The sequence below is a fragment of the Ammospiza caudacuta genome, chromosome 3 (genome assembly GCF_027887145.1).
Source record: "Ammospiza caudacuta isolate bAmmCau1 chromosome 3, bAmmCau1.pri, whole genome shotgun sequence".
NCBI classification, from domain to species: domain Eukaryota; kingdom Metazoa; phylum Chordata; class Aves; order Passeriformes; family Passerellidae; genus Ammospiza; species Ammospiza caudacuta.
Genome location: NC_080595.1, coordinates 74,589,553 through 74,613,648, shown reverse-complemented (window position 1 = coordinate 74,613,648; position 24,096 = coordinate 74,589,553). Strand labels below are relative to the sequence as shown.

The 24,096-nt window shown below is 41.9% G+C and overlaps 1 protein-coding gene across 2 annotated transcripts; it reads left to right on the top strand.

The window, feature by feature from the left end:
* The first annotated feature begins 278 nt into the window (after positions 1-278).
* GCFC2 (GC-rich sequence DNA-binding factor 2) lies at positions 279-23,942 on the top strand. 2 transcript variants are annotated; one of them, XM_058801075.1, is made up of 18 exons: positions 279-639; positions 1,788-1,895; positions 3,271-3,432; positions 3,945-4,163; positions 5,108-5,187; positions 6,114-6,229; positions 14,409-14,595; positions 15,076-15,199; positions 16,465-16,543; positions 17,731-17,843; positions 18,589-18,788; positions 19,198-19,348; positions 19,622-19,743; positions 20,888-20,964; positions 21,143-21,209; positions 21,939-22,085; positions 22,431-22,555; positions 22,904-23,942. In XM_058801075.1, the coding sequence occupies exons 1-18, from the start codon at positions 279-281 to the stop codon at positions 23,016-23,018; spliced, it is 2,553 nt and encodes an 850-aa protein (XP_058657058.1). In that variant the 3' UTR covers positions 23,019-23,942. The 2 variants fall into 2 exon arrangements, with proteins under 2 accessions (XP_058657058.1, XP_058657057.1); XM_058801074.1 differs by having other exon boundaries at positions 19,195-19,348.
* Positions 23,943-24,096: the final 154 nt, after the last annotated feature.

The following is a 24,096-nucleotide window of genomic DNA, read 5'->3' as shown; positions in this document are numbered from 1 at the left end:
AGGAGGGGGAAGCACCCACCCAGCACGGCAGCCCCGGCACTGAGGGGCTCAGGGTTTGTCCAACAAGTTACATTTTAGGCATCAATGAATCACCAAAAAACGCCTTGTACATTTTTTTACACCTTTCCCTTCTGCCCCTCCGTCCCTCCCAAGCTCCCGCCCAGCCGCGGGCGGGGCGTGCCGGGGTCACCGCGCGTGCGCGCCGGGCCCCACGTTGGAATCGCGGCGGTCCCGGGAGTGATTCCCAGTAGCGATTCCCGGTAGCGATTCCGGCAGCGATGTTCCGCCGTCCCCCGCGCAACTTCCGCGGCCGGCGGCGCGCAGCCTCCAGCGGCAGCAGCGACGGCGAGCCGGAGCCACAGGCGGAGCCGGCCGCAGCCCCATCCCCGGACTCAGCCCCGTCCCCGGACTCGGGCGCCAGCTCGCCCTCGGAGCGGGAAGCGGAGCCCTCGGAGGCCGAGGGCGGTCCCGGCGCGGAGCGGGCGCTGCCCGGGGAGGAGCCGGCCCGCAGCCCCCGCGGGCGGGCGCGCAGAGCCGGGGCGGGCCCGGGCCCGGGGCAGCGCCGAACCGGGGCCGCAGCGGGGCCGGGCCGGGCCGGGAAGGAGCTGCTGAGCTTCGGGGGCGAGGAGGAGCGGGAAGGTGAGGAGGGATCGAGTGTGTGTGTGAGCCGCAGAGCTGCGGGAGCGGACAGGCTCTGCCTTGGGCTGCCGCCTTAGCGAGCCCCTCCTGCCTGTCTTTGTAAACACACCCAGCCGTGCTCTGTCAGGGGAAGGGCTCTCAGGAGGGTTTGCACGGTGAACCCGGACCAAAACCTGGGCTGGGCATGGTTAGTCTGGAGAAGACAGAGAGCTGGGCTCATCAGTCCATCTAGATATCTCGAACGCGGGTGCGAGAGAATGGTGCCGGACTCTGTTCGGTGATGCCCAGCAATAGGATGAGGAGCAATGGCCACAAACTAAAACACAGTAAGTTCCACCTCAACACGAGGAAGAACTTTTTACATCACGGGTGGCAGAGCACTGGAACAGCTGCCGAGGGAGGGCGTGCAGTCTCCCTCTCTGGAGGCATTCCAAGCCCACCTGGACACATTTCCTGTCTCACCTGTTCCAGGTGACCCCACCCTGGCAGGGGGGTTGGCCAAGGGGATCTCCAGAGGTCCCTTTCAACCCTGACAATTCAGTCACTCTGTGAAAAGTACTTTGGCAATTATGTATGTCCACATTTTTTCGGCTGAAAACAACTGAAATCTTCTTAGAACTGGAGAAAATCAGAGAGAACAAGTACTGTCTGCTTCCATGACTGAACAAGCTTATGATGAACAAGCTTAAATAAATGAAACTTGTATGTTTAACTGACACTTCTGGGCTGTTACTGTTGTGGTTGATAAGAGAATGTAGCCACCTTGGTGGAGACAATCTACAGAGAGACCCTGCATTTCAGCAGTGCAGTGTTGCTGTGTAGAGGAGGCTGAGCTGCAGCTTTTACCAAAGAGGTGATAGATCATGAGTGATAAAGCTACTGTAATATTTAGAATTAATCCAGCCAGAACTGAAAGACTGGACATAGATAGTCCTTAATGCCATGGCCTTGTTGACATGTTGGTGTTTGGTCATAGGTTGGATTTGATCTCAGAGGTCCTTTCCAACCTAATTGATTCTGTGATTCAGAAGTTATGCTGTGCACATGGAGAGTTTACATGCACTTTTGCATGCAGTGCATACACATATATGTGTGTATATTGTTGGCTTTATGAATGTTACTCAGAATCACTTTGTTCTATCTGCTAGGTGAAGAGTTTTTTAAAGTTAAAAAGCCATCCTTCAATGAAGTAACCTTTAGAATTAAAAAGAAGGAAAGCTTACTGCCTGTACAGACAGAAGCTGAAGAAAGCAAAAGTAAGTACTTTTTTTAGCTAAATATTTTATGAAATACATGAAGAGTGATGTAAAAATACTGCCGTTAGATGTTTTTTGCTTGTTAATTGAACCCAGAATTATACTTACAATGTTAGTTTACAGGTTTATAATTATGATGTATTTGTGCTGAAATTATTTTCAGTTTGACCGTGGTAAAAGATTATCAGAACTTGGAGGCTCTTATTGATTTTGCAGAACCATGAACATCAAAGTTAACAAAGTTTTGATAAGTTTTTACCTCAGCATCATATCTTTCAAACTATGGGCCAGGTATCCACTGCTTATTGCTGTCCGATTGCAGTTTGATCTGAATATTGGCGTTGAGGGAAAATGTGAGCTTAGTAACATTTTGCCTGATGAAGGTTAATAAATTGTGTGCTCTTACAGCATTTAAATGTTTTAATTTAATTCAGTCAATAGCCTAGATTATTCTGGTAGTATCCCTAGTTTCATTGAAATACAGTTGCCCAGAGAGGCTGGGCTCCCCATGCCTGGAAGTGTTCCTGGCCAGGTTGGATGGGGCTGTGAGCATCTGGTCCCCATGGCAGGGGAATTGGAACTAGATGATCTTTAAGGTACCTTCCAACCCAAACCATTCTGTGGTAACTCTCTTGTTTGAATATTTGGAGTTTGTGTGTTTTAGAAACAAGTGCATCTAAAAGTTCTCTTTATGTATTCCCCTTTTAACATCTCTGTCAATTCACAGATATACCATATTTGCTAATGGTAGATAAAAGTAAATTAGATTGAGATTGGGCAATAATTCCCTTTGAGGTTGTGATTCAGCTGAGATAGTAAATTTTCTTAGTAACTTATAAAAGTATATAATGTTCTTATAAAAGGTGGTACATTCTGTTGTTCATTAATCTTATGATTTACTGAAAGTGTAGTGGCAGATGAAGAGAAATCTGTATTTTTAAAACATTTGATAATAACTGGAGACAAGATAGATAAAAATGTTTATAGTTTAACTAAGACTGCTTTCTAAATGCAGTTTTTCAAGTCAAGAATCCAAATATGCTGTGAGCAATCAGAATATTAATTAGTTGTTATCTGAGAGCTGATCTCATTGCTTTTGTGCATGTAAATACACTCTGTGTCTCAGAAGGACTCGTAGTCTTTCTGTGGGAAGCATCATCAAAGATGCTTTTATTCAATACAAGAATTGGCTTGTAAGTGACTCTCTTGGAATGTTACAATTTGACATGTTTTGATGAGAACAGGTGGAGATAGACATGTGACCAGTGTTTGCTGCAGCAAGGTGTAAATAATTTCTGGTAACCAGTTATGGCACATCATATTCCAGCAGCTGAAACTGAAATAATGGATCATACTTTTTTCCCCTGTAATGAAGAAATCTGTCAGTTGGAGCCTGGAGTTGGCAACACCAAAGATACTCATGAAGAGGATGAGGACAATGAGGATGAAACTTATTCTTCACTGAATGAGGATTACAACAGCTCAGATTCTGAAAATGAATCCAGCTCTCCACAGAGGGGGAAGGATTTATCACCAGGTTAGTTCCCTAGCTTCTTCTCTTTTTTTTTTTTTTCCAAGAAAGCTGTTTTAGAACATTTTGTGTTTGAAGGACATGACAAGTTAGGTGAGGTGAGTTCCACTAAGCTTAAACCACCGAAGATATTGGCATCTGTTTATCCTGAGTCAGGGCTACCTACCCTTCTGGAAGAATAGTGGTTCCCCCACATTTTTAGTTGCAAACATTTGTTGTCTTTCTATGCTGGTTTTGGGAAGGGAGCAGAAATTATGAGCCCTGGTTATAGAAGAAAGGCAGCAGAAATTTTCTCTTTAGTGATGCACAATTCCCTTCATGAGGTGAAAATAAAACCTCACTTTGAGGGCTGAGAGCCACTTTTTCATCTCCCTGTATTCTACATGGCAACCGTTGTAGAAAACCATCTTGTGTTGTGTATCCAGGGTTGTACAGTGGTGCTCAACAGTTGATGATTGGCATTAGATACAGAATGTTGCTTTTAGTCTTTCCTTAGATTTTCTCTCTCTTTGATACAGGCAATATCCCCAGTGCAGCTCAGGTTGAGGCTGCTCGGAGGAAGCGTCACTTAGCCAGGACAGAGGCTGATTATCTTGCCCTGGATGTTTCAAACAGTCCTCAGGTCCCTCAGAGAAGAGGAAGCAGTGATTTGGAGAGTGAAGATGAATCTGAAACAAAGAATCTTGATTTTGCTCCTAAAATGAGAACTCTTAGGCAGAGGATGACTGAAGACATGGGTGAGTTTATGCTGTTTCTCCCAGAGGCTTTGTTTTAGTCTCTGGAGCCACGTGGGACTTGCAAAGTAAGCCCTTGCTCCTCAGGGCTCTTGGAAAAAGGCTGTGCAGTTGGTACTTGAGGTTTCTTTATATGGGTCATAAACCTGGTTTAGGTCTCACTGGTGGTGGAGCAGGATACTTTGAGAAATGTTTACAAAATTATTTTTGGCCTTGTTGACTGCAAAAAAATGGCCTTGTAAGAGGCACATTTACTGTGAATAAAGTTACTCTAAGCCCTGCCTCCTGCTTCTGGCCTGGCCTTCTAAGTGCTCTTCCTGCACTGACATTATAAATTTCAAATATGGAAAACAAACAAACAAACCCTCACTCTAGTCCTTCAGAAGTAAACAAACCTACTGCATGCAAAACATAATTGGCTTTTCCATTGTTTTTATTCCCTTAGAGCTGCTTATAGTGTTGTTTATGAAGCACAGGTTTACTTAATTATTTGGATAAGGGCTATAAGGTATGCATATCTATGAGCAGAATCTGCCATTCAGATTAATGTTAACGAGATGTTTTTGTATCTATAGTTGAGTGTATGTTCTGGAATGCTCAAGGGTTTGTTGGGTGTCATGTCTTGGTCTATACTTACACTCTTGTTTACATGTATTATGCATGTAAACTTTGTTTTGAGAAATAAAAACAAGATGTTTGTGTGCCTCCTACTGCAGTAGTAGTTGTCTGAGAAACACTTGGGGGAATTAATATTACTGTGAATCCTACAAATCCCAGTAGCCTTTTCCAAGCCTTCCTTGCCTTTCAGTTTTGCAGTCTTCCATCTGCAGGTTTTTCATCTGCTGTATCACTTCTCAGTGTTGGCTGGGAGACCCATTGTTGCTTTAGATGGAGGGGGAAAAATAAAGGCTGTAGTTGGATCTAATAACAGTTGTTTTACTTTCCAGTGTCTCTGAGTGATGCATCAAGTGACGATGAAGCCAAGTGGGAAGAGCAGCAAATAAAGAAAGCTGTTAAACTCTCTCAGGTGACACACATGCTTTCCTAACCATTGGAAGTTGCTTTTTGCTTATAGGCAAGAGAGATTGTCTGGAATACTGTTGTATCTCTGTTCTGCCCTCTTGTTAGGGAGGATCTTAGGAAGTTATTCCCCGATTCTTCAGGGAACGATGATTAGAAATACGGGAAGATGACAATGAAAATCTGTAATCTCTGTCTGGCTGTTGAGAAGCAGTGTGGTGGTGTCAGCCCCAGAGGCAGATATCTGTTGTGATAAGAGATCACAAGAAGCAGAGAAGAAAATTCTGAACTCTGATTTTTTTGCTGCTGTGCAAGGGATCTTGAAAACAAGAGTATGCAAATGATACAAATGTTGCAAAGTTGCAAAGCAAAAATTATTCTTTTATTCTGCTAAATTTCTGTTGACTGGCAATCTGAGAGATCTCTTCAGAGTTAAGGAGAATGCTGTCTTTTTCTCAGTAAGTAATTGGCAAAAACTAACTATATTCTGATATGCTGGAAGTTTTGGTTCTGGCTTGGATCACTTACACTGGATCAGACATAGGAGTATCTGAATAACCAGCTCTTTATTGAAGTCAGTATTGACAATTGTAGAAATTTTTCCAATTTGGGGAGTAGAGGAATGAGAGAAAGTTACATCCTATTGAGACTGTGTTCAAATCCAGTATGATCTTAGGTCCTCATGTTCCACTTGCTTATGGAAAAGTTAATTCTACTCTTCAGGATACAGCAGCAGTTTATAGCTGTAGACCTTGTTAGTTATGGATTTAATGCTTGATTTGATTGGGTTTTGTCTAGATTTTTTTGTGATTGAAATATATGTCTTTGTATCAGATGTCTAGTATTCAAATGGTATGTCTTGATGATCTGTAGAGTTGCAAAGGGAGAAAATGTGTAAATGGTGTATTAAAAATTGACACTTAATTTTTGTAGGAAATTTGTGATGATGCCTCTGTGCGTAAATATCAGCCAACCAAACCCAAGTTTGATACCTCTGTTTCTCTACCACCTGTGAATTTGGAAATTGTGAAGAAGAGACTGACTGAAAGGTAACTCCTTAACTTACTATTTGTCTGAGTTTTTGTCACAGAATGAGGCAACAGCTTTAAAGTCTTACTCTTTTTCTGGAGCGTTGAGCTTTGTTTGGGTTGTTACCAAGTGTAATGATGTCTAATGGAGTACTACAAATTTTTTACTTTATGTGGCAATACTTTGTTTCAGGGCAGCATTTGGACTTTCCAAGAGTGTTTCTGTCAACTTGAACATTAGAACATAAATTCTTTTATTTGGCAGCAGCTTTTTATGGTTACTGGTAGTTCTTGACAGAAGCCTTGGCCTGTTTTCCCAGCAAGAAGAACTTCACTGGGGGCAGGTGGAGCTGGCACTCTCCATTCTCCTATGGTAGTTCTTATACCAGCTTCAAAAATAGCCCAGTATTTCCCAAAGGAGCCCAGGTTCTCTACAGCCTGTTCAGAGCGTGCCTGGATCTTCTTTAGTTGTGTGCTAGGCTGTGACTTTTCTTGGGCAGCTCAGCTGCTGTGTGGGCAGCTGAAGTGGACATGGGAACCTCCTAGAGGGTGTGTGGGAAGGACAGCTGGGGTCAGGCATCCCAAGGTAAGCCATCCCCTGTCATCCCTCCCAGCACTGGGAAGCAGCTGTTCAGATAAGTTTAGACAAGTAACTTAATACAAGTGAAACATAAATTGTGCTGTGAACTTGCACCAAACTCTGTGTAATATTTGCTTTGTACAGACCATCATTGCTGCATTTGTTTAGAGAAGTGAAACTAAGTTGGACTAAATATTTTTGTGGAATTGTATGCTTTCTTAGCTTTAATCACCTGAAGGGAATTGATGTACAGAATTATGTACAGAATCAAATAAGAAAGCATAAGAATACAGCTGTCAAGAGTGGGAAATTTGTCTGGGAAACAGCAGGAAGGGGAGAGGGAATGTGTTTGGTGTAGGTACAAACCTGTTTTGTTTGTACATGTTTTTAACATATTAAGTGTTGAAATAAATGAATATTTTTTTCTTTTTAATTGGTAACACAATAGAACACAATAGCTTAGTTAATCTGTTTTCTTTGGGAAGTGTTTAGTTCAGGGAGGTAAAATAAGTTGTGGTCTGTGCCTTGATTCTGTTCCAGACTGCTCAAACTGAGCAAACACTTGGGATATGTAAGGAGGGAAGGGGTAAAAAAGAGAGAAAACAGAGTTGTAATATATGTAAATGTTTGTGTGCTACATGTTGTCCTGGTTTAGGACAAATTAGGGGAAATCTCCAAAAGGGAGCCCCCCAAAAACAAAACAAACCTCCAACCACCCCTCCCCCAACACCGGGTTCGGGAAGGAATTTCTCGGAGGAGCAAAGTGGAAAACAAAACCTATTTATTTACAAGTAACAAAAGAACACTCCCCAACACAAGAAAAGAAAAGAAAACAGAAAAAACAGACTGTGTGTTGAGAGGGCGCGGCGCTTCTCTGCAAGCTTCGGATGTCCTGGACGTCTTCAGGTCACGTCCGGAGCTGGTCCAGTAACTTCAGGGGAGGGTAAGAAAGAGGGAGCAAGAGAAAAGGAAAAAAAACAGCACAAAAAAGCAGAAAGCAAGCAAGCAAAGCGGCTAGCCAAGCCAAGCAGCAAAAGCCAAAAGCAAAAAGGCCTGGTCAAACACTCCCCCCTCTCTTCCCCGCCCCGCCGCAGCAAGATGGCCGGGGGGGGGGGGAAGAGAGAGAAAAGGCACAGCTGCCAGACACAACACACGATATTGGGATAAAGGCTGTCAACCCACGACACTCCACCCCTTATCCCATATCGTGAATATACAATAAAAACTTTCATTTCACTTACTCACACCTTTGACACTTACGCATTCCTCTCATCTTACTTGCTCAGACCTTTGACACTTACAGTTTCCTTCTGTCTCACATTCAACAAACAATGACATTCATATATGAATCTCATCCCACAATCAGGTCTCCCTGAGGTACACACCGTGTTGTTCCATCTTTCTGCATTATCCACCATGTATAACCTGGTCCTTGAGCAAAGACAATCCCACGGATGGGTTTGTCTGTACTCGAGGCAGGGTTGATCCATACTGTCTTTCCCAACAAACCTCTGACATGGGCCACTGGGGCTTTATCCCCATCTACTATATTAAGGAGCTCAGACTGAGCAGGACCCGCTCGGTTGGTGGAACCTCGAGTGTTAACTAACCAGGTAGCCTTTGCCAAATGCTGCTCCCAGTTTTTAAAAGACCCCCCACCCAATGCTTTTAAGGTGGTTTTTAACAATCCATTATACCTTTCCACTTTCCCTGCAGCTGGTGCATGATAGGGGATATGGTATATCCACTCGATGCCATGTTCCCTAGCCCAAGTATTAATAAGATTGTTTTTGAAATGAGTTCCATTATCCGACTCAATTCTCTCGGGAGTACCGTGCCTCCAAAGGACCTGCTTTTCAAGGCCCAAGATAGTGTTACGGGCTGTGGCATGAGACACAGGGTAGGTTTCCAACCATCCCGTGGTGGCTTCTACCATGGTTAGTACATAGCGCTTGCCCTGGCGGGTTTGAGGCAGTGTGATGTAATCAATCTGCCAGGCCTCCCCGTATTTGTACTTAGACCACCGCCCCCCATACCAGAGGGGCTTCACCCGCTTGGCCTGCTTGATGGCAGCGCACGTCTCACAGTCACGAATAACCTGAGAGATACTGTCCATGGTTAGATCCACCCCTCGGTCTCGTGCCCACTTATAGGTGGCATCTCTACCCTGGTGGCCTGAGGCATCATGGGCCCATCGTGCTAAGAATAACTCTCCCTTATGCTCCCAGTCGAGATCTATCTTCAACTCCCCTATCTTTGCAGCCTGATGTACTTGCTGGTTGTTTTGCTGCTCTTCATTAGCTCTACTTCTGGGGACATGGGCATCTACATGGCGAATCTTCACAGGTAACTTCTCTACCCGAGTAGCGATATCTTTCCACTCTTCCGCAGCCCAAATTGGTTTTCCTCTTCGCTGCCAGTTTGCCTCTTTCCATCTCTTCAGCCATCCCCATAGAGCATTGGCTGCCATCCAGGAATCGGTATACAAATAGAGCCTTGGCCACCTCTCTCTCTCTGCAATACCTAGGGCCAGTTGAATAGCTTTGATTTCAGCAAATTGACTGGATTCACCCTCTCCTTCAGTAGCCTCTGCAACCCGTCGAGTGGGACTCCACACAGCTGCTTTCCACCTCCGTTTCATCCCTATGACACGACAAGAACCATCGGTGAATAGAGCATAGCGTGTTTCTTCTACTGGTAACTGATTGTATGGCGGAGCTTCCTCAACCCGGGTCACTGGCTCTTGTTCCTCATCTGCGACACTAAAGCTTTCACCTTCAGGCCAATTTGTAATTATCTCCAGGATCCCAGGGCGATTTAACTTCCCAATTCGAGCGCGCTGCGTAATGAGGGCAATCCACTTACTCCAAGTAGCACTGGTGGCATGGTGGGTAGAGGGAACCTTTCCTCTGAACATCCATCCCAACACCGGTAGTCGGGGTGCCAAAAAGAGTTGTGCCTCTGTACCAATCACCTCCGAGGCGGCTTGGACTCCTTCATAGGCGGCCAAGATTTCTTTTTCTGTTGGGGTATAGTTATCTTCAGACCCCCTGTAGCTCCGACTCCAAAATCCCAATGGTCGGCCTCGGGTCTCGCCAGGTACCTTCTGCCAAAGGCTCCAGGACAGACCATGGCTCCCGGCTGCAGAGTAGAGCACGTTCTTCACATCTGGTCCCGTCCTGACTGGACCAAGGGCTACAGCATGAGCGATCTCCTGCTTGATTTGGACAAAAGCTTGCTGCTGCTCAGGGCCCCAATGGAAGTCGTTCTTCTTGCGGGTAACCAGATAAAGGGGTCTCACAATCTGACTATACTCAGGGATGTGCATCCTCCAGAAACCTATAGCGCCTAAGAAAGCTTGTGTTTCCTTTTTATCAGTTGGTGGGGACATGGCAGTGATTTTATTAATAACATCCACAGGAATCTGACGCCGTCCATCTTGCCACTTCACCCCCAAGAACTGAATTTCTCGGGCAGGTCCCTTGACTTTGCTCTTCTTAATGGCAAATCCAGCTTCCAAGAGAATATGAATTATCTTCTCTCCTTTCTCGAACGCTTCTATTGCCGTGCTCCCCCAAACAATGATATCATCAATATATTGCAGATGTTCTGGAGCCTCACCCTCTTCTAGTGCAGCCTGGATCAGTCCATGACAGATGGTAGGACTGTGTTTCCACCCTTGGGGCAGTCGGTTCCAGGTATACTGCACTCCCCTCCATGTAAAAGCAAACTGAGGCCTGCATTCTGCTGCCAGAGGGATGGAGAAAAACGCGTTAGCAATATCGATGGTCGCATACCACTTTGCTGCCTTAGACTCCAGCTCGTACTGCAGTTCCAGTATGTCCGGTACAGCCGCACTCAGTGGTGGAGTCACTTCATTCAAGGCACGATAGTCCACAGTCAGTCTCCATTCTCCGTCAGATTTTCGCACAGGCCAGATAGGGCTGTTAAAGGGTGAGTGGGTTTTACTGACCACCCCTTGGCTCTCCAGCTCTCGGATCATTTTGTGGATGGGGATCACGGCATCTCGATTCGTCCGGTACTGCCTGCGGTGCACTGTTGAGGTGGCAATTGGCACTCGCTGCTCCTCTACCTTCAAGAGTCCTACTGCAGATGGGTTCTCTGATAGTCCAGACAAGGTGTTCAATTGTTTAATACCCTCTATCTCCACTGCAGCTATTCCAAAAGCCCACCTGAATCCCTTAGGATCTTTGTAATAGCCATTCCGGAGGAAGTCTATGCCCAAAATACACGGAGCCTCTGGACCAGTCACAATCGGGTGTTCCTGCCATTCCTTCCCAGTCAAGCTCACCTCAGCTTCCAACAAAGTCAACTGTTGTGATCCTCCCGTCACTCCAGCAATGGAAACAGGTTCTGTCCCCACGTGTTCCGATGGCATTAAGGTACACTGTGATCCAGTGTCAACCAACGCTTCATAGTCTTGTGGCTCTGATGTGCCAGGCCATCTGATCCACACCTTCCAAAAAACCCGGTTCTCCCGTGCCTCTTCCTGGCTGGAGGCAGGGCCCCTCTAAGCCAGATTGTCCTTCTTTCCTTGGGCATATGCCTTAGAAGTTCCTTCAAGGGGATCGGACATGTCATCGTCATCATTATACTTAACATCTCGGCTACGAGCGACCGGAGCTGCTATCCTTTTGGTGATACTTTCTCTTTTCTTCAAATCACGCACCCGTTGTGCCAAAGCAGCGGTGGGTTTTCCATCCCATCTCCTCATGTCTTCTCCAGACTCACGCAGAAAAGCCCATAACTCAGTCCGTGGGGTGTACCTTCTCTCCCCATCAAAGGAGCGCCAGCGTTGGACACCAGGACCTCTAATTTGTACAGCTGAGATTTGAATAAGGTCCTCCTTAATCTCTTCCCGGAGTTTCTTATGATTCTCCTCAATTTTATCCTCTAGTTTCTGCAGTCGGGTTTCCACTGCTGCAATTCTGGCATGAGTTGGGCCATGCACAGCATCTGCATACGCTCGAAGCTTCTTTGCCATATCGAGCACAGTCTCATATGTATCATCCCGCTTCATTATTGCTAGGGCAGAAGCGTATTCAGGTGGCCCAAGTCGCACGAGTTTCCTCCACATTACAGGTGTGCATGGTACCAGGTCCGGATTTCTAGTTGTTGTGTCATCTGAGAAAATGAGCTCTGCCACCGCCATCTCTCTCAGGCGTTGGATCCCCTGTTCTATGGTCTTCCACCGTGTCTGCTGCATATAGAGATCATCCGTACACAGGTATCGTTCTGCTACGCTTCTTAGGACCCGTTCCCAGAGGCTGTGAGGGTTAGCCCCCCTCATCATACCTTGATCGATGACAGGATCATGTGACAGGGATCCCAAATGCCTCGCTTCAGTACCATCCAAAATCGTAACCTCCCCTGCAGCATCCCAAAGGCGGACTAACCAACTAATTATAGATTCGTCAGGTTGTCGTCTGTAATCCTTTCTTAGGCCTCTGAGGTCCTTCAGAGAAAAGGAGTCAATATTAGCTCCAGATTCTGTGCCCCTTGATGTGGCCTCTGATTTTGGTGAGGGTCCTTCTCCTGCATCATCATCCTCATCATCCTCCACCTTTCGATCGGTCTTGCCTTTACACTTTCCACCTCTTGTATTAGCTGCAACAGCCATGGTTTGGGGCCTACTGTCTGATGCAGCTGCTAGCCTGGAGCCTGGGAGGTTAGCTGCAGCCTGGGTCACTGGGGTAGTAACTAACTTATCTCCCTGTTCCCTTTCTGCTATCTGCTGCTCCACAGTATCTAGCAGAGTACGGTAAACAAATGCCAAGGCCCAGCTCACTGCAGTAATCCTTTCTTCCTTAGTGTTACCATGGCACTTCTCCCTCAAATACTTTGCCACCTCGACTGGATTCTGAATTTGATCAGATGGAAAGTCCCAGTCCATAGGATCAGAAACTTCCTTTAAAGTCTGGCCCATGTCCTCCCATTTCCCACTCCAGTCAAGATTTTTCCTGCTTTGTTTTACTCCTAAGTCAGGAGTGTCTCTAACCCCTCTAGAAATCTCAGTCTTCATTTTATACACACTCCAGACAGTATAGAAAAGGCTTAATAAATTAAATGCCAGAAAGATGGTTTCTTTCAAACTCAGGGGAAATTCAGTATTTTCTAATAGAGATGTCAACAATTTGGAGGACAAGAAGGAAGACAAAGGCTGAAAAGCCCCTTCCCCTTCTTCTCCCCAAACAAACTGAGTAAACAACCATAATAACAGTCCATACATTCCTGAAATAAAGTCCAGCATTTTTATCCGACACATCATCATACATAAGACCAGCACAATGACTATTCTGGTTAGTGCCCCCCGCTTACAAAAGCTACTTATTAGGGCCAACATCAGAGCTATTTTTGGGTAAGGAAATAACCCCAGGGACCACAAAAGTATTAAAACTTCAAAAACCCCTAGGGACCAGAACGACCGGCAAGCTTCCACTCCAAATGACATTATGAATCACCGATATGCCCACAAAATAGCCAAAACCAAAATATTATTGTTATAGGTTTTTTTTCCACTGTTTTTTGGCCTCCTTTTTCCCGGCCAATGCACCAAAAAGTATATTGTCCTGGTTTAGGACAAATTAGGGGAAATCTCCAAAAGGGAGCCCCCCAAAAACAAAACAAACCTCCAACCACCCCTCCCCCAACACCGGGTTCGGGAAGGAATTTCTCGGAGGAGCAAAGTGGAAAACAAAACCTATTTATTTACAAGTAACAAAAGAACACTCCCCAACACAAGAAAAGAAAAGAAAACAGAAAAAACAGACTGTGTGTTGAGAGGGCGCGGCGCTTCTCTGCAAGCTTCGGATGTCCTGGACGTCTTCAGGTCACGTCCGGAGCTGGTCCAGTATCTTCAGGGGAGGGTAAGAAAGAGGGAGCAAGAGAAAAGGAAAAAAAACAGCACAAAAAAAGCAGAAAGCAAGCAAGCAAAGCGGCTAGCCAAGCCAAGCAGCAAAAGCCAAAAGCAAAAAGGCCTGGTCAAACACTCCCCCCTCTCTTCCCCGCCCCGCCGCAGCAAGATGGCCGGGGGGGGGGGGAAGAGAGAGAAAAGGCACAGCTGCCAGACACAACACACGATATTGGGATAAAGGCTGTCAACCCACGACACATGTCTTGGTGTTTATCCCTCAGCAGTAAGAGTTGTCAGTTGGTTTGTGTTTAATAGTGAGCACATTGTGAATACTACAGGTACTTCTGTCCATGCAGCTTTTTATTAACTGGTATGGACATGTTGATGTGAGCTGTAGTTTTTGCCAGATTACCTTGGGTAGAATCTATTTAATAATGTGATACCATGTAATTTTGGCTTTTATGGTTTTGGAAAGTGTGGTGTATTGAAGAGTCCAGGTAAAATACCTGTGGTGCTTTCCAAACCAGCACCATATAAATGACATTTGGGTCACCAAAGCATGATGGTTGTTCCTACCCTATAAATGTTGGCATGGGTAAATCTTTCAGTGCTGCTCAGGTCAAATGCAAGTGCTGTTATAAGCACAGGCAAAGATTTTGTATGTGATTATAATGGGAGAAATGTTTTGGAGTGCATCTGCTGTTAAGATGGCAATAGTTCTGATAGTCTGGGTTTCTCTCTTTCAGGATAACATCCTTACAGGATGTGCACCGTGCCCACCAGAGAGAGTATGAAAAATACATGGAGGATATTGAGAGCTCAAAGATGTCTGTCCAGGAGCTGGAGAAGTCTTCAGATGCAGCTCTGAATTACAAATTCTACAGGACCATGAAAACATATGTAGAAAACTTGATAAACTGTTTGAATGAAAAAGTATGTATATTTTCCTCTTTTTTTTTTTTTTTTTTAAGATGATAAAGGTGTATCCTGTCAGTGAAAAATGAGGGATACCACGCAGTTAAAAATCAGTTCTATCAGAATCAAATTTAATTTTAATTTAATTTTGTGTCACTTCGCAGTTGTGAATTTCTTCAGGTAACTTTAAACAGAAGACATGTTAGTGAATACATTTTCTTCAGTGGCTAGTGCCTTAAAAGCAAACTGCAGTAAAACCAGGGACACCAGTGGTGTCCTGGTGAACTCTTTTGTATGAAGTCTTAGTCCTTTATGTGTAACTGGCATGTAGTTTGTGTTTTCAGCCTGAAAACTCACATGACCAGGAACTTACTTGTCAATCTATGATGCTTCTGTTCTAATTTCACATCCCTACAAAAAACCCATGGATGTTGGTTTTTGTTCATTCTTGTGAGATTTAACCAATTGAAAGCCTGTTTGGTGTTTGCTGTGTTGCAGCTGAAGGACATTAATGAGCTGGAATGGGCTGTGCATGCCCTTCTGCAGCAACGAGCCATGAGAGTATCGAAGCGAAGGCAGGAGGAGCTGAAAAATGAATCTGCTTATATTCAGCATCTGACAAGTTAGTACAAAGTTCAGATTTTCAGTGAGAAAATAACTTCTGTTTTTGAGCAGAAATACAGTTCATTTTTGGGTTATGATTTTAATTTTCACCTTTGATCCCCTTTCCCCTTCCCATTGTCAGTAGGTGTGTTATATTGTACCTCATTTGAAATTCTTACCTCAGTAATGCCCATGACACTTTTTCTCTGGCTTAATTTCTCTAAATATAAGGTGACCAAGTACCTTGTCAATTTTTAATTTTTCAATTTCCCATCAATATTTAAAACGAAAAATGTGAGTCAGTTTTCCAGTAGGTCTCAAGTTGGAGAAAGCTTGCTTATTACTGAATTCTGTGAATATCTGAAAAAGCTGAGTGTGTAATTGGCAACATCACTTTTACCTGAGGGTGTCTGTAAGGCTATATGTGTGCCCAGATGGGAGATTTCAAACCAGGAGGTGACACCCATGTGGCAGAGCATGAAGAGAGAAGCTACTCTGTGTAGGGATTTTATCTAAAAGAAGACTGTGTTTCAGTCACTGTAGGAAAAATTAGTACAGTTTTCTCAGCTCATATTTTCTTTCCTCACTAAGGTATTGTTTATATGCTGTGTGAATCTCTGGCTGCTGCTATTTAAAAAACCCAAACAAACCAGACCTCCAAAACCCTTTAAAACTGTTCAGGCAAAGCTGAGAGCAATCTGCTTGGAGCTGCTGGGAACAGATGGAGGGCAGATGCACTGGATCCTGGTAAATACTAAATCATATGGGTTCAGTCTTCTCACTTGAGGGGATAAACTGCTGATGAGAAAGTAGCAGCCTGGATGGTTTTGTAAAATGGGCTGGCAAACTGACAACAGGTGTAAGGAGAGAAGGGTAATGACATAATAAGAATTGCTATTAAAATGATTTTACCTCCAGCTCATTACAAATGAGACTGCACTTGCATGTTTAGCAGCACATAGCGTTGTTTTTTATGTTCCTAATTATATTTAATATAGTGGAAAGGCTGTTTTTTCTTACATGATAGTACTTCAGTAGTAGTACACCCTTTCTCTTTGGCATGTTTTGCACATCAGCCAGTTATTAAGGCTACAAGGAATTCACTCTGATTTACTCTGGACACTGTTAGAGTTTTGATTAGGTTTGTTCTTTTGTTGTCTATTTTCCAAATTAAAAAAAAAAAACTGAAAAAACAATAGAAGGAGATTGATTGTTTCCTGTTTGAAAATAAAACAGGAACTTTAAAAATGTACCACTTTATTTTTGGCTGTTTCTGTCTTACAGGTGGGAATGACAAACCAGTGAAAAGCAAATTGGAAGGTGGTGAGAAGACACAAGTTCTGGAAATGTGTGAGCATCGAAGGTAACTCTTCCACAGAGATGCACTTAACTGATAAATGTGCTGTGCATTGACTTCCTGTTATTCCTGCAGTCATGAATGTAAACCTGTAGGATTACTAAATGAGATTACACTAAAATACTTCAGTATTTGCTTTCCAGAACTTGAAGTACATGGAAGCCATTATGCTATAATGTCATTCTCTTCATATTGATTTGAACCTGAATGTTAATAGAGCTGGATATTTTAAATTAAAAAGTCTTAAGTGAGATAAAATTAGGAGGGAGCTTTTTTCTTCCTATTTTAATTAATAATAATATTAACTTCTACAGAAATATATTTTTATATTCTGTATAAATAGCAAAATTGGGCAGAATTGTTTCTGCTGGAGAGGTGATGGTGAGTGAAGCAAATCAACCTCTTGCCCCAGGTCTACTATCAGTGTAGGTCAGACAGATGCTGCATTTTTGATGTTACAGTGTTCAGAGATTGGTACCTTTTTTTTTTTTTTTAATATTATTGGGAGCTTTGAAAATTTTATAGTTGGTGCCTCAAGTCATAACTATACTTTGAAGCAGCAAGTACCTTGAAATTTTACTGGAGGAAAGGTGATATAATAAGAATAATTTCCTCTCACAGCAGTTAACTTTTAATGGTAATTGATAAGAATAACTGTTTAAAAGTATTTATGCAATATCACTTCCATATTATTTATCATTTTCCTGTGGTAGAAATTCAAGCCATTTTGCAGCCTGTTTCTCTTGATGCCATGTCAATAGTTTTTGGAACACCACTGGCACATGGGTGCTATCACCTTTTTCCTGTGGGTTGTTGAACAAGTGATCCAGGACTGGCAGGATAGTCTGAGAGCTCAGTAAATACAGTTCAACACCAGATGCTCAGTGTTGCAGGTGGGATGAGTTGTTAGCCTCATCAGTGGTGATGAAGTGTAGGGAAGGTTATTGCATGGCTCATGGGGGAGGTCAGAGATGTTGCTCTAAGCTCTTGGATGTCAGTTGCCAAATCCCCTCCTATTTCCACAGTTTAGGAGTCCTTTTGGTTCTGTAGTCACTGTTGCTCCCCCATTGCTTCTCCTCAGGCTGTTCTCATGACTTGTTTTAAGTACAGTTTTTGAAGTTGGATTATTTCTTTAAGCTGTCTCCTGCAGACACAGGAGAGGATAACTCATCTGGGTTCATTCCCAAATGCAGGGCTTGCAGGCGGCAGGCGAGGGAGCGCTCAGGAGAAGGAGATCACCACGAGGGCTTGTCCAGTGATGAGGAGCTGACTCCCACAGAGCTGGACGAGTTCCAGAAGAGCAAAGGTTGGTGACAGTCCTAATGTGATGTACTAGAACAAGATCTCTTGTTGATATTTCTTCAATGATTTTTTTTTTAAGAAAAAGTAGAGGAATACTTCATTTAAGTTCCATATTTTTATTTGCACACTGTAGAAAAAAATGCACTCAGGCAGTTCTGACTAATGACTTGGGAGGAATGAATGAATGGTTGTAGATTTCTTGTGGTGTCAGTTATGTGGTGGCAGCACTCTACATGGATTTTTAAACTAGAGGTTAGCTCTGTCAGATTCTGCCAGAGCTGATCTGGTAGTACTCAGTGCAGTGCTGCAACATGTTTTGTACAGTCAATTTATTTCCCAAAGCTGGAGTGTGAATTAAAGGTTGCTTACAGTGTTTGTATTATCTTCAGTGAATGGATGAAGAGGAGGAGAGAAAGGTATAATAACTTTTCTTAACATAACAGCAGAAGGATTTTCATGCCTGAAATTTTATCATTCTGTAACAAAGTTTGAAATACAGTTGTTATATAAATCTGTGGAAAAGGTCATGAACAAACTTACCTTGCCTTGGTATTCTGACACTATTTTTCTCTGGGTTCTTGTGGGAGCTGCTTTTAAACCGTTTCAATGTCAGGTGTGTCAAAGATAGACAACAAATGCAATTCTCATAAAAATATCTTTTATGTCCTATAGATGCATAAACCCTTCAGCTTATGCCTCAATAAGTTCTGTGATTGTTTCTTTTTATTCCCAATGAATATTATCCATAGATAACGTTTTAGAGGATAGTAGGAAAATCTTTGAAGATGTACATGCAGATTTTTGTGACATCAGAAAAATCCTGTTGAAATTCCAGGAATGGAAAGAGAAGTTTCCTGACTCTTACTGTGATGCTTACATCAGTTTCTGCCTGCCTAAGTTATTAAACCCATTGATCAGAGCTCATTTAATAAGTTGGAATCCTCTTGAGGTGGGTGCATCAGCTAACATTTTTGTTAAAAATTGTATCTGTGTGTGTATGATGTATTAATATGAAGAATGATTTTTTTTTTCCTATACCTAGCACAGTGAATTAGAAATTAAGAAAGCTACTGTGTTGTCTCAAAAACTGAAGCATATTGTGGAATATTCTTAACTTTCCCCTTTCCTTTTACCTCCAGCCCCTTTTACACCTCCTGTAAAAACAGTTCTCCTGGGTTCTTTGAAGACACTTGAAGAATCCCACCCATTAAATTGTAGCTTTAAAACTAGTTTTGCTCTTTTGGCCCATTCAGTGATGAGGGTGAAGCTGAAATTAAGTGGGAATTTGGGTGTTGCTGGATTGAGCTTTTCTGTTAATGCTGACAGCTGAACGACTAACAGGATTCATCTTTCAGCAGAATTTTACAGAGTTGGAAGAGATGCCCTGGTTCAGAGCTATAGAAGAATTCAGCGATGCAGAAAATGTATCTGAATCAAAAAGAGATGATGATCATGATAAAGAAGTTTTGCCTAGAGTGATTGAAAAAACTGTTCTTCCCAAAATTACAGGTATGATAAGATTGTATTGAAATCATTCACTGCAGCTACACAATCAAACCTTAAATAAAAATGATAATATCAAATAACATTGGTGATATCACAGTGCTCTAAGATGTAATGATTGTGTAGTTCCACAGAGTGGGGCTGAGGTGGCCTCTTCAAAATTATTGTGGGAGGCTGAGCTTTTTGTATGTTTACTTCTGTTACATTTGTAATGGCTTGAAAATAGGGCAGATAAGTAACTTGCATATTATGAATGAAATAAATTCCTGTTTTTTTCAGCATTTGTGAAGAGCGTGTGGGATCCTTTATCTACTTCACAGACAAAGAACCTCGTACAGCTTTGCAATAACATCTTTGGAAAACAAATCCTTGCCAAAAACGAGTCCAGCCGAGCAAGAGAGGTAAAATCTGTGGTACCGAGAAAGGGGAACTTCACCCACTGTGTACTTCTATGTGTGCTCCTTTGGGTACTGAGAACATTCTCCTGAAGCTGTTTGGTTCTGATTACTTTTTTGTTTTGCCACTTAGATGATTTAACAGTTAAACTTCCAGCTCTCTGATGCTCTCCTTGTTGAAGATGATGAGGCAGAAATCAGCTGCTGTCAGTAGAAAAATTCTGCCTGTATCTATCCAGAATCTGTTTGTAGATCTAATCTTCCTTCACTGCAAAAATAATAATTTGCATTTAATTATCTTTTCAAATTTGAGCTTTATATGCTAGTAATGCTTCAGTGGTGCATCCCTTAAGCATTTATTTATAAAGTAGGCCTAGAATTTTAAAACTTGAGAATTCCCTAAGGTTGGTTAATTGGTGAGGAGGTAATGTAATCCTAGCAATCCTTTAATAATTACTTTTATATACACAGTCACTCTAGGAAGCCCTTCTTAGCCTGATTCTGGGTTTATTCTGATGTAAATCAGGAAGTTTATCTAGTGAAAATGGGATGGATTAAGTGCTGAAACAGGATGGATGTTTCGGCCCTGAGTATGAAAAGAAATATTTTAAAGAAAATGTTTATGCCTTCCAAAGTCTGCTGTTTTGAAACCACGGCTTTAAGTCAAGTGATACAACTGATCTTAACAAGAACTTTAATAAATAGGCTTAAAAAAAAAGCTAGGTGGCAATCTATGGCACCTGAAAACATGTTGCTCAAAAATGCATGCTATCCTAGCTATGGTGATTTTTCTTTACATAGAATTTAACATCTTTTAATGGAGATCCCATGTGTATAACTTGCTTTGATTTTAATCTGTACAGTTTTCTTGCTGCCTTGCAGATTAATGTGCAAAAACAGGCGTCGCCTAGGGATATAGCTTATGGATATAGCAAAATCCTCTAGGCCAAGCCTATAGATAATTACAGCTGTGATTTGTCCGCTGTTTCTATTTTCTGTTCAGGGTCTCAATGTGTGTTATATACAAATGGCAGCTGCACTTATCTCTAAGATATCAGACCTCTGGAAGAACTAAATAACCTCTGAGGTTGTAACAAATGGAATATGAAGTCTTTCTTCTGAGGACACATTAATAATTCTTTTTTAATAGGATTTGATGAACACGGTTGTCCTAAGGATGAAGAAATCTGTAGAGGAAGATGTCTTTATTCCTCTGTATCCTAAAAGGTAAGCTAACCCTCTGACTCTCTTCAGTTTGGATTTTTGGTTTGTCCCCTACAGATGTAGATGAAATACTAGACATCTAGACATCCATGTCTGAGAGATCAGATGTCTGTTTATCTTCTTTTAAATCCAGCAAAAAATAATCTTTATTTTAACTTTTTATTTTTCTTCCTATGACCAGCACTGTGGAAGAAAAGTCATCACTACGTTCAAAATTTCAAGAGAGACGGTTTTGGTCAGCTGTTAAGGTAGAGAAAATAGGGCTGGATTTGTTCTCTTTGTCCTCTCTGAAATTCATTTCATTGGAAACATTAACATCCCAGACCATATTTCAGTTTTCCTGCTATTCGTGTTGCCTGTCCTCCTCCTTGGCTCAGAGCAGGTTAATTTTCAGGTAGCTTAACCTCAAGGTGTTTTACCTTCACAAACACAGCCTTACACCAGACTCAAAAATTACAGTTGTAAGGATTTATAGTGATAGAGGCAACAGAAAAAAACCCTCAGTGCCTAATAATACTGATGAACTACAAAAAAACCTTTGTGATGCCACAAACTTTAGCATCATCATGTCATGAGGGACAGTCTGTGTGTCGTCTTGTCCTGAGCAGCTGATGTAACTTTTTCACTTCTGTCTTTGCTTCTCTGACAGTTTGTTTAGTTGCCTTCTGTACTTAGCAAATTGTTAAACCCCCTAGAAGGGTAAAAGTTTCTTCCCACCCTTGGGAGGTCATGTATAGACATACACAGGTGTATCTATACATACAGATAGATGCACTTGTAAAATTAATTAGGTTATTTACTCTAGTTTATTAGTGGCTAACTGACCAGAAGTTTGAAGAGTGTAAATTCTAGAGTTTGAGGATTTGTACTGGATGCACATATTACCTTTCTATGTTTTTCTTTTATGAAACTTAAAAGAGTTTTGGCACACTTAGAGCCAGCAGCTCTACAGATTCTTTGTTTCTGCATTACTGCAGCTGCTCTCCAATGTTGTTCTTTGGGATGGGATTGTCCAGGAAGACAAGGTCCGTGATTTGGGCCTGAGCAAGCTGCTGAATCGTTACCTTCTGCTGAACATCCTGAACACACCTCTAGGGCCAGATAACATCAAAAAGTGTAATAAGGTAAAAGATAATGTTCATTCCAGGAGGGTGTATGCTCAAAGCCTTTTGTTTTTCATGAAGAGGGGTCAAAACTGAAGATGGAATATTTAAAAACAAAGAAAATGTAAACATATAAAATATTATTTTATTTTTTTCTTTTAACAACCTTGCTGCATAAGACCATTTTAGAGCAAATACTGGTCTGTAGGTTCTTAAGCATAACTACTTAGAGAGATAATCAATGTTGGTTTAAAGGAAAAAACACGCTAATAATGACTGAACCTGCCAGAAGGTTCCTGTCAGAAATAATGTGACTTGGTTATATTGAAATGCTTGTTAAACTTTTTCCAAATACTGTGTTAACAGGTGGTTGCATGCCTCCCAGAAAGATGGTTCCAAGATCTCAAGGGTGGATCAACTCTCCCTGAATTACTGAACTTCAGCCAGCACTTGCTGCAATGTGCCCGTGCGCTACACAAGGACAACCACAGGTGATGGATGAGGCTGTCCTTGAGATTCAAGTGCTTCCCCAAATACTTTGTGTTAAAATTTTTTAAAATTCCTTAAACACCTTATATTTGACACTTTAAAGTATGCTCATGTCATGTATATATATATATATATATATATATATATATATATATACCTAAAAGAAAAGATGGAGTCTAACGTGAAGGAGCACTTGAGCAGTCCTTGTTTACTGTGAGAGTTTGAGATGGTTGACATTGTTTGCTGTTGATGATCAGGGTAGCCAAGGTCAGGAAACAAAAATTATAGTTTAGACAGGTTAATAAAAGTGCTGCTATATTTTAAATATTTTTTATTTTATTCTTAAATAGTGATGAAACAAAAGAAGTTCTTCTCCTGCTGGTGAAAATTGGAGCTTTGCATATTGTAGAAGACTTCATTGAAGAGCATAAACTTGAATACCTTAAAGCAATGATTGGGAAATAGAAACTTTTGAAGGAATGCTTACAATTACTGAAACAAGCCACAGTGAACCAGTTCTAATATGAAATTTAATTAGTGGATCCTGCCTAATCAGGTAGTGGTAGTCACTATCTTGGTGTTAAATACATGAGGTGTTTTTTCAAAATGTCTTTTACGGCCATCTACTCCTAGATTAGGGAATATTTAGAAATTGCAGTTGTCAAAGCAATGGTTCAGGCATTCTAAAATGTGTGAGTGCTTTAGTGCTGTATCCTTCTTGAATGGAATCCTGCAAACAGAAAGTGCCTGTGAACTTCATCACTGCTAGCCAGCTTGACAGGTTATTTTCAGTATTAATTGCCAAATACCATTCTGACTCAGCAGTCACTGAGCTCTTCTGACTTGTGGCCCAGAGTGATTTTTGGTGGGGTTATTGTTCAGCCATTCCTAGTGAAAAGGATTCATGATGCCCCTGATACAGAAACAAGGGGGGTCAGTGTGCAGGTAAGGAATCAGGATTTTCATCACAGACACTGTGATGATGAGAACAGAACAAGTTACTTTTTAGTAACTGGAATTCTAGAAATCTCCCTTTGCTTCCCAGTAAGCTCTACAGAACTTTACTTCTTCATATCCTTATTAGGATATTATTTCTAATGTTTTGTAATTTTGTATATTTGCAATAAATATTGTTACAGAATACCAGGGATGTTTCATTGTAAAAACTGTAATGCATCACAGAATCTATGTTTGTGACTATTTCTCCAAAATCTTCTGGGAATAGAATTTAACTCTTGTAGACTTAATCTTTATGCCTTCTTTTTATATTTTTTTTTTAAGTTAAAAAGATATTTTTGTAAAATATTTTAATTGTAAATAGGTTTGATCAGTATTACAGATGAAAGATTAAAAATAATTTGGTTTGTTTTTGAAAATAAAATATTTTACTGTGGTAATGACTGTTACAGCTCAGTTCTTTAACATGTGACAAAATGTTTTTAAGTTGTATGAAAAAAAGCCCGCCAGCTCCACTAACTTACAGCAGCTTCAGGACTTATGTTGCAAATAATGCTTTCTAATAATCAATTTCTGCTGTTTTCCC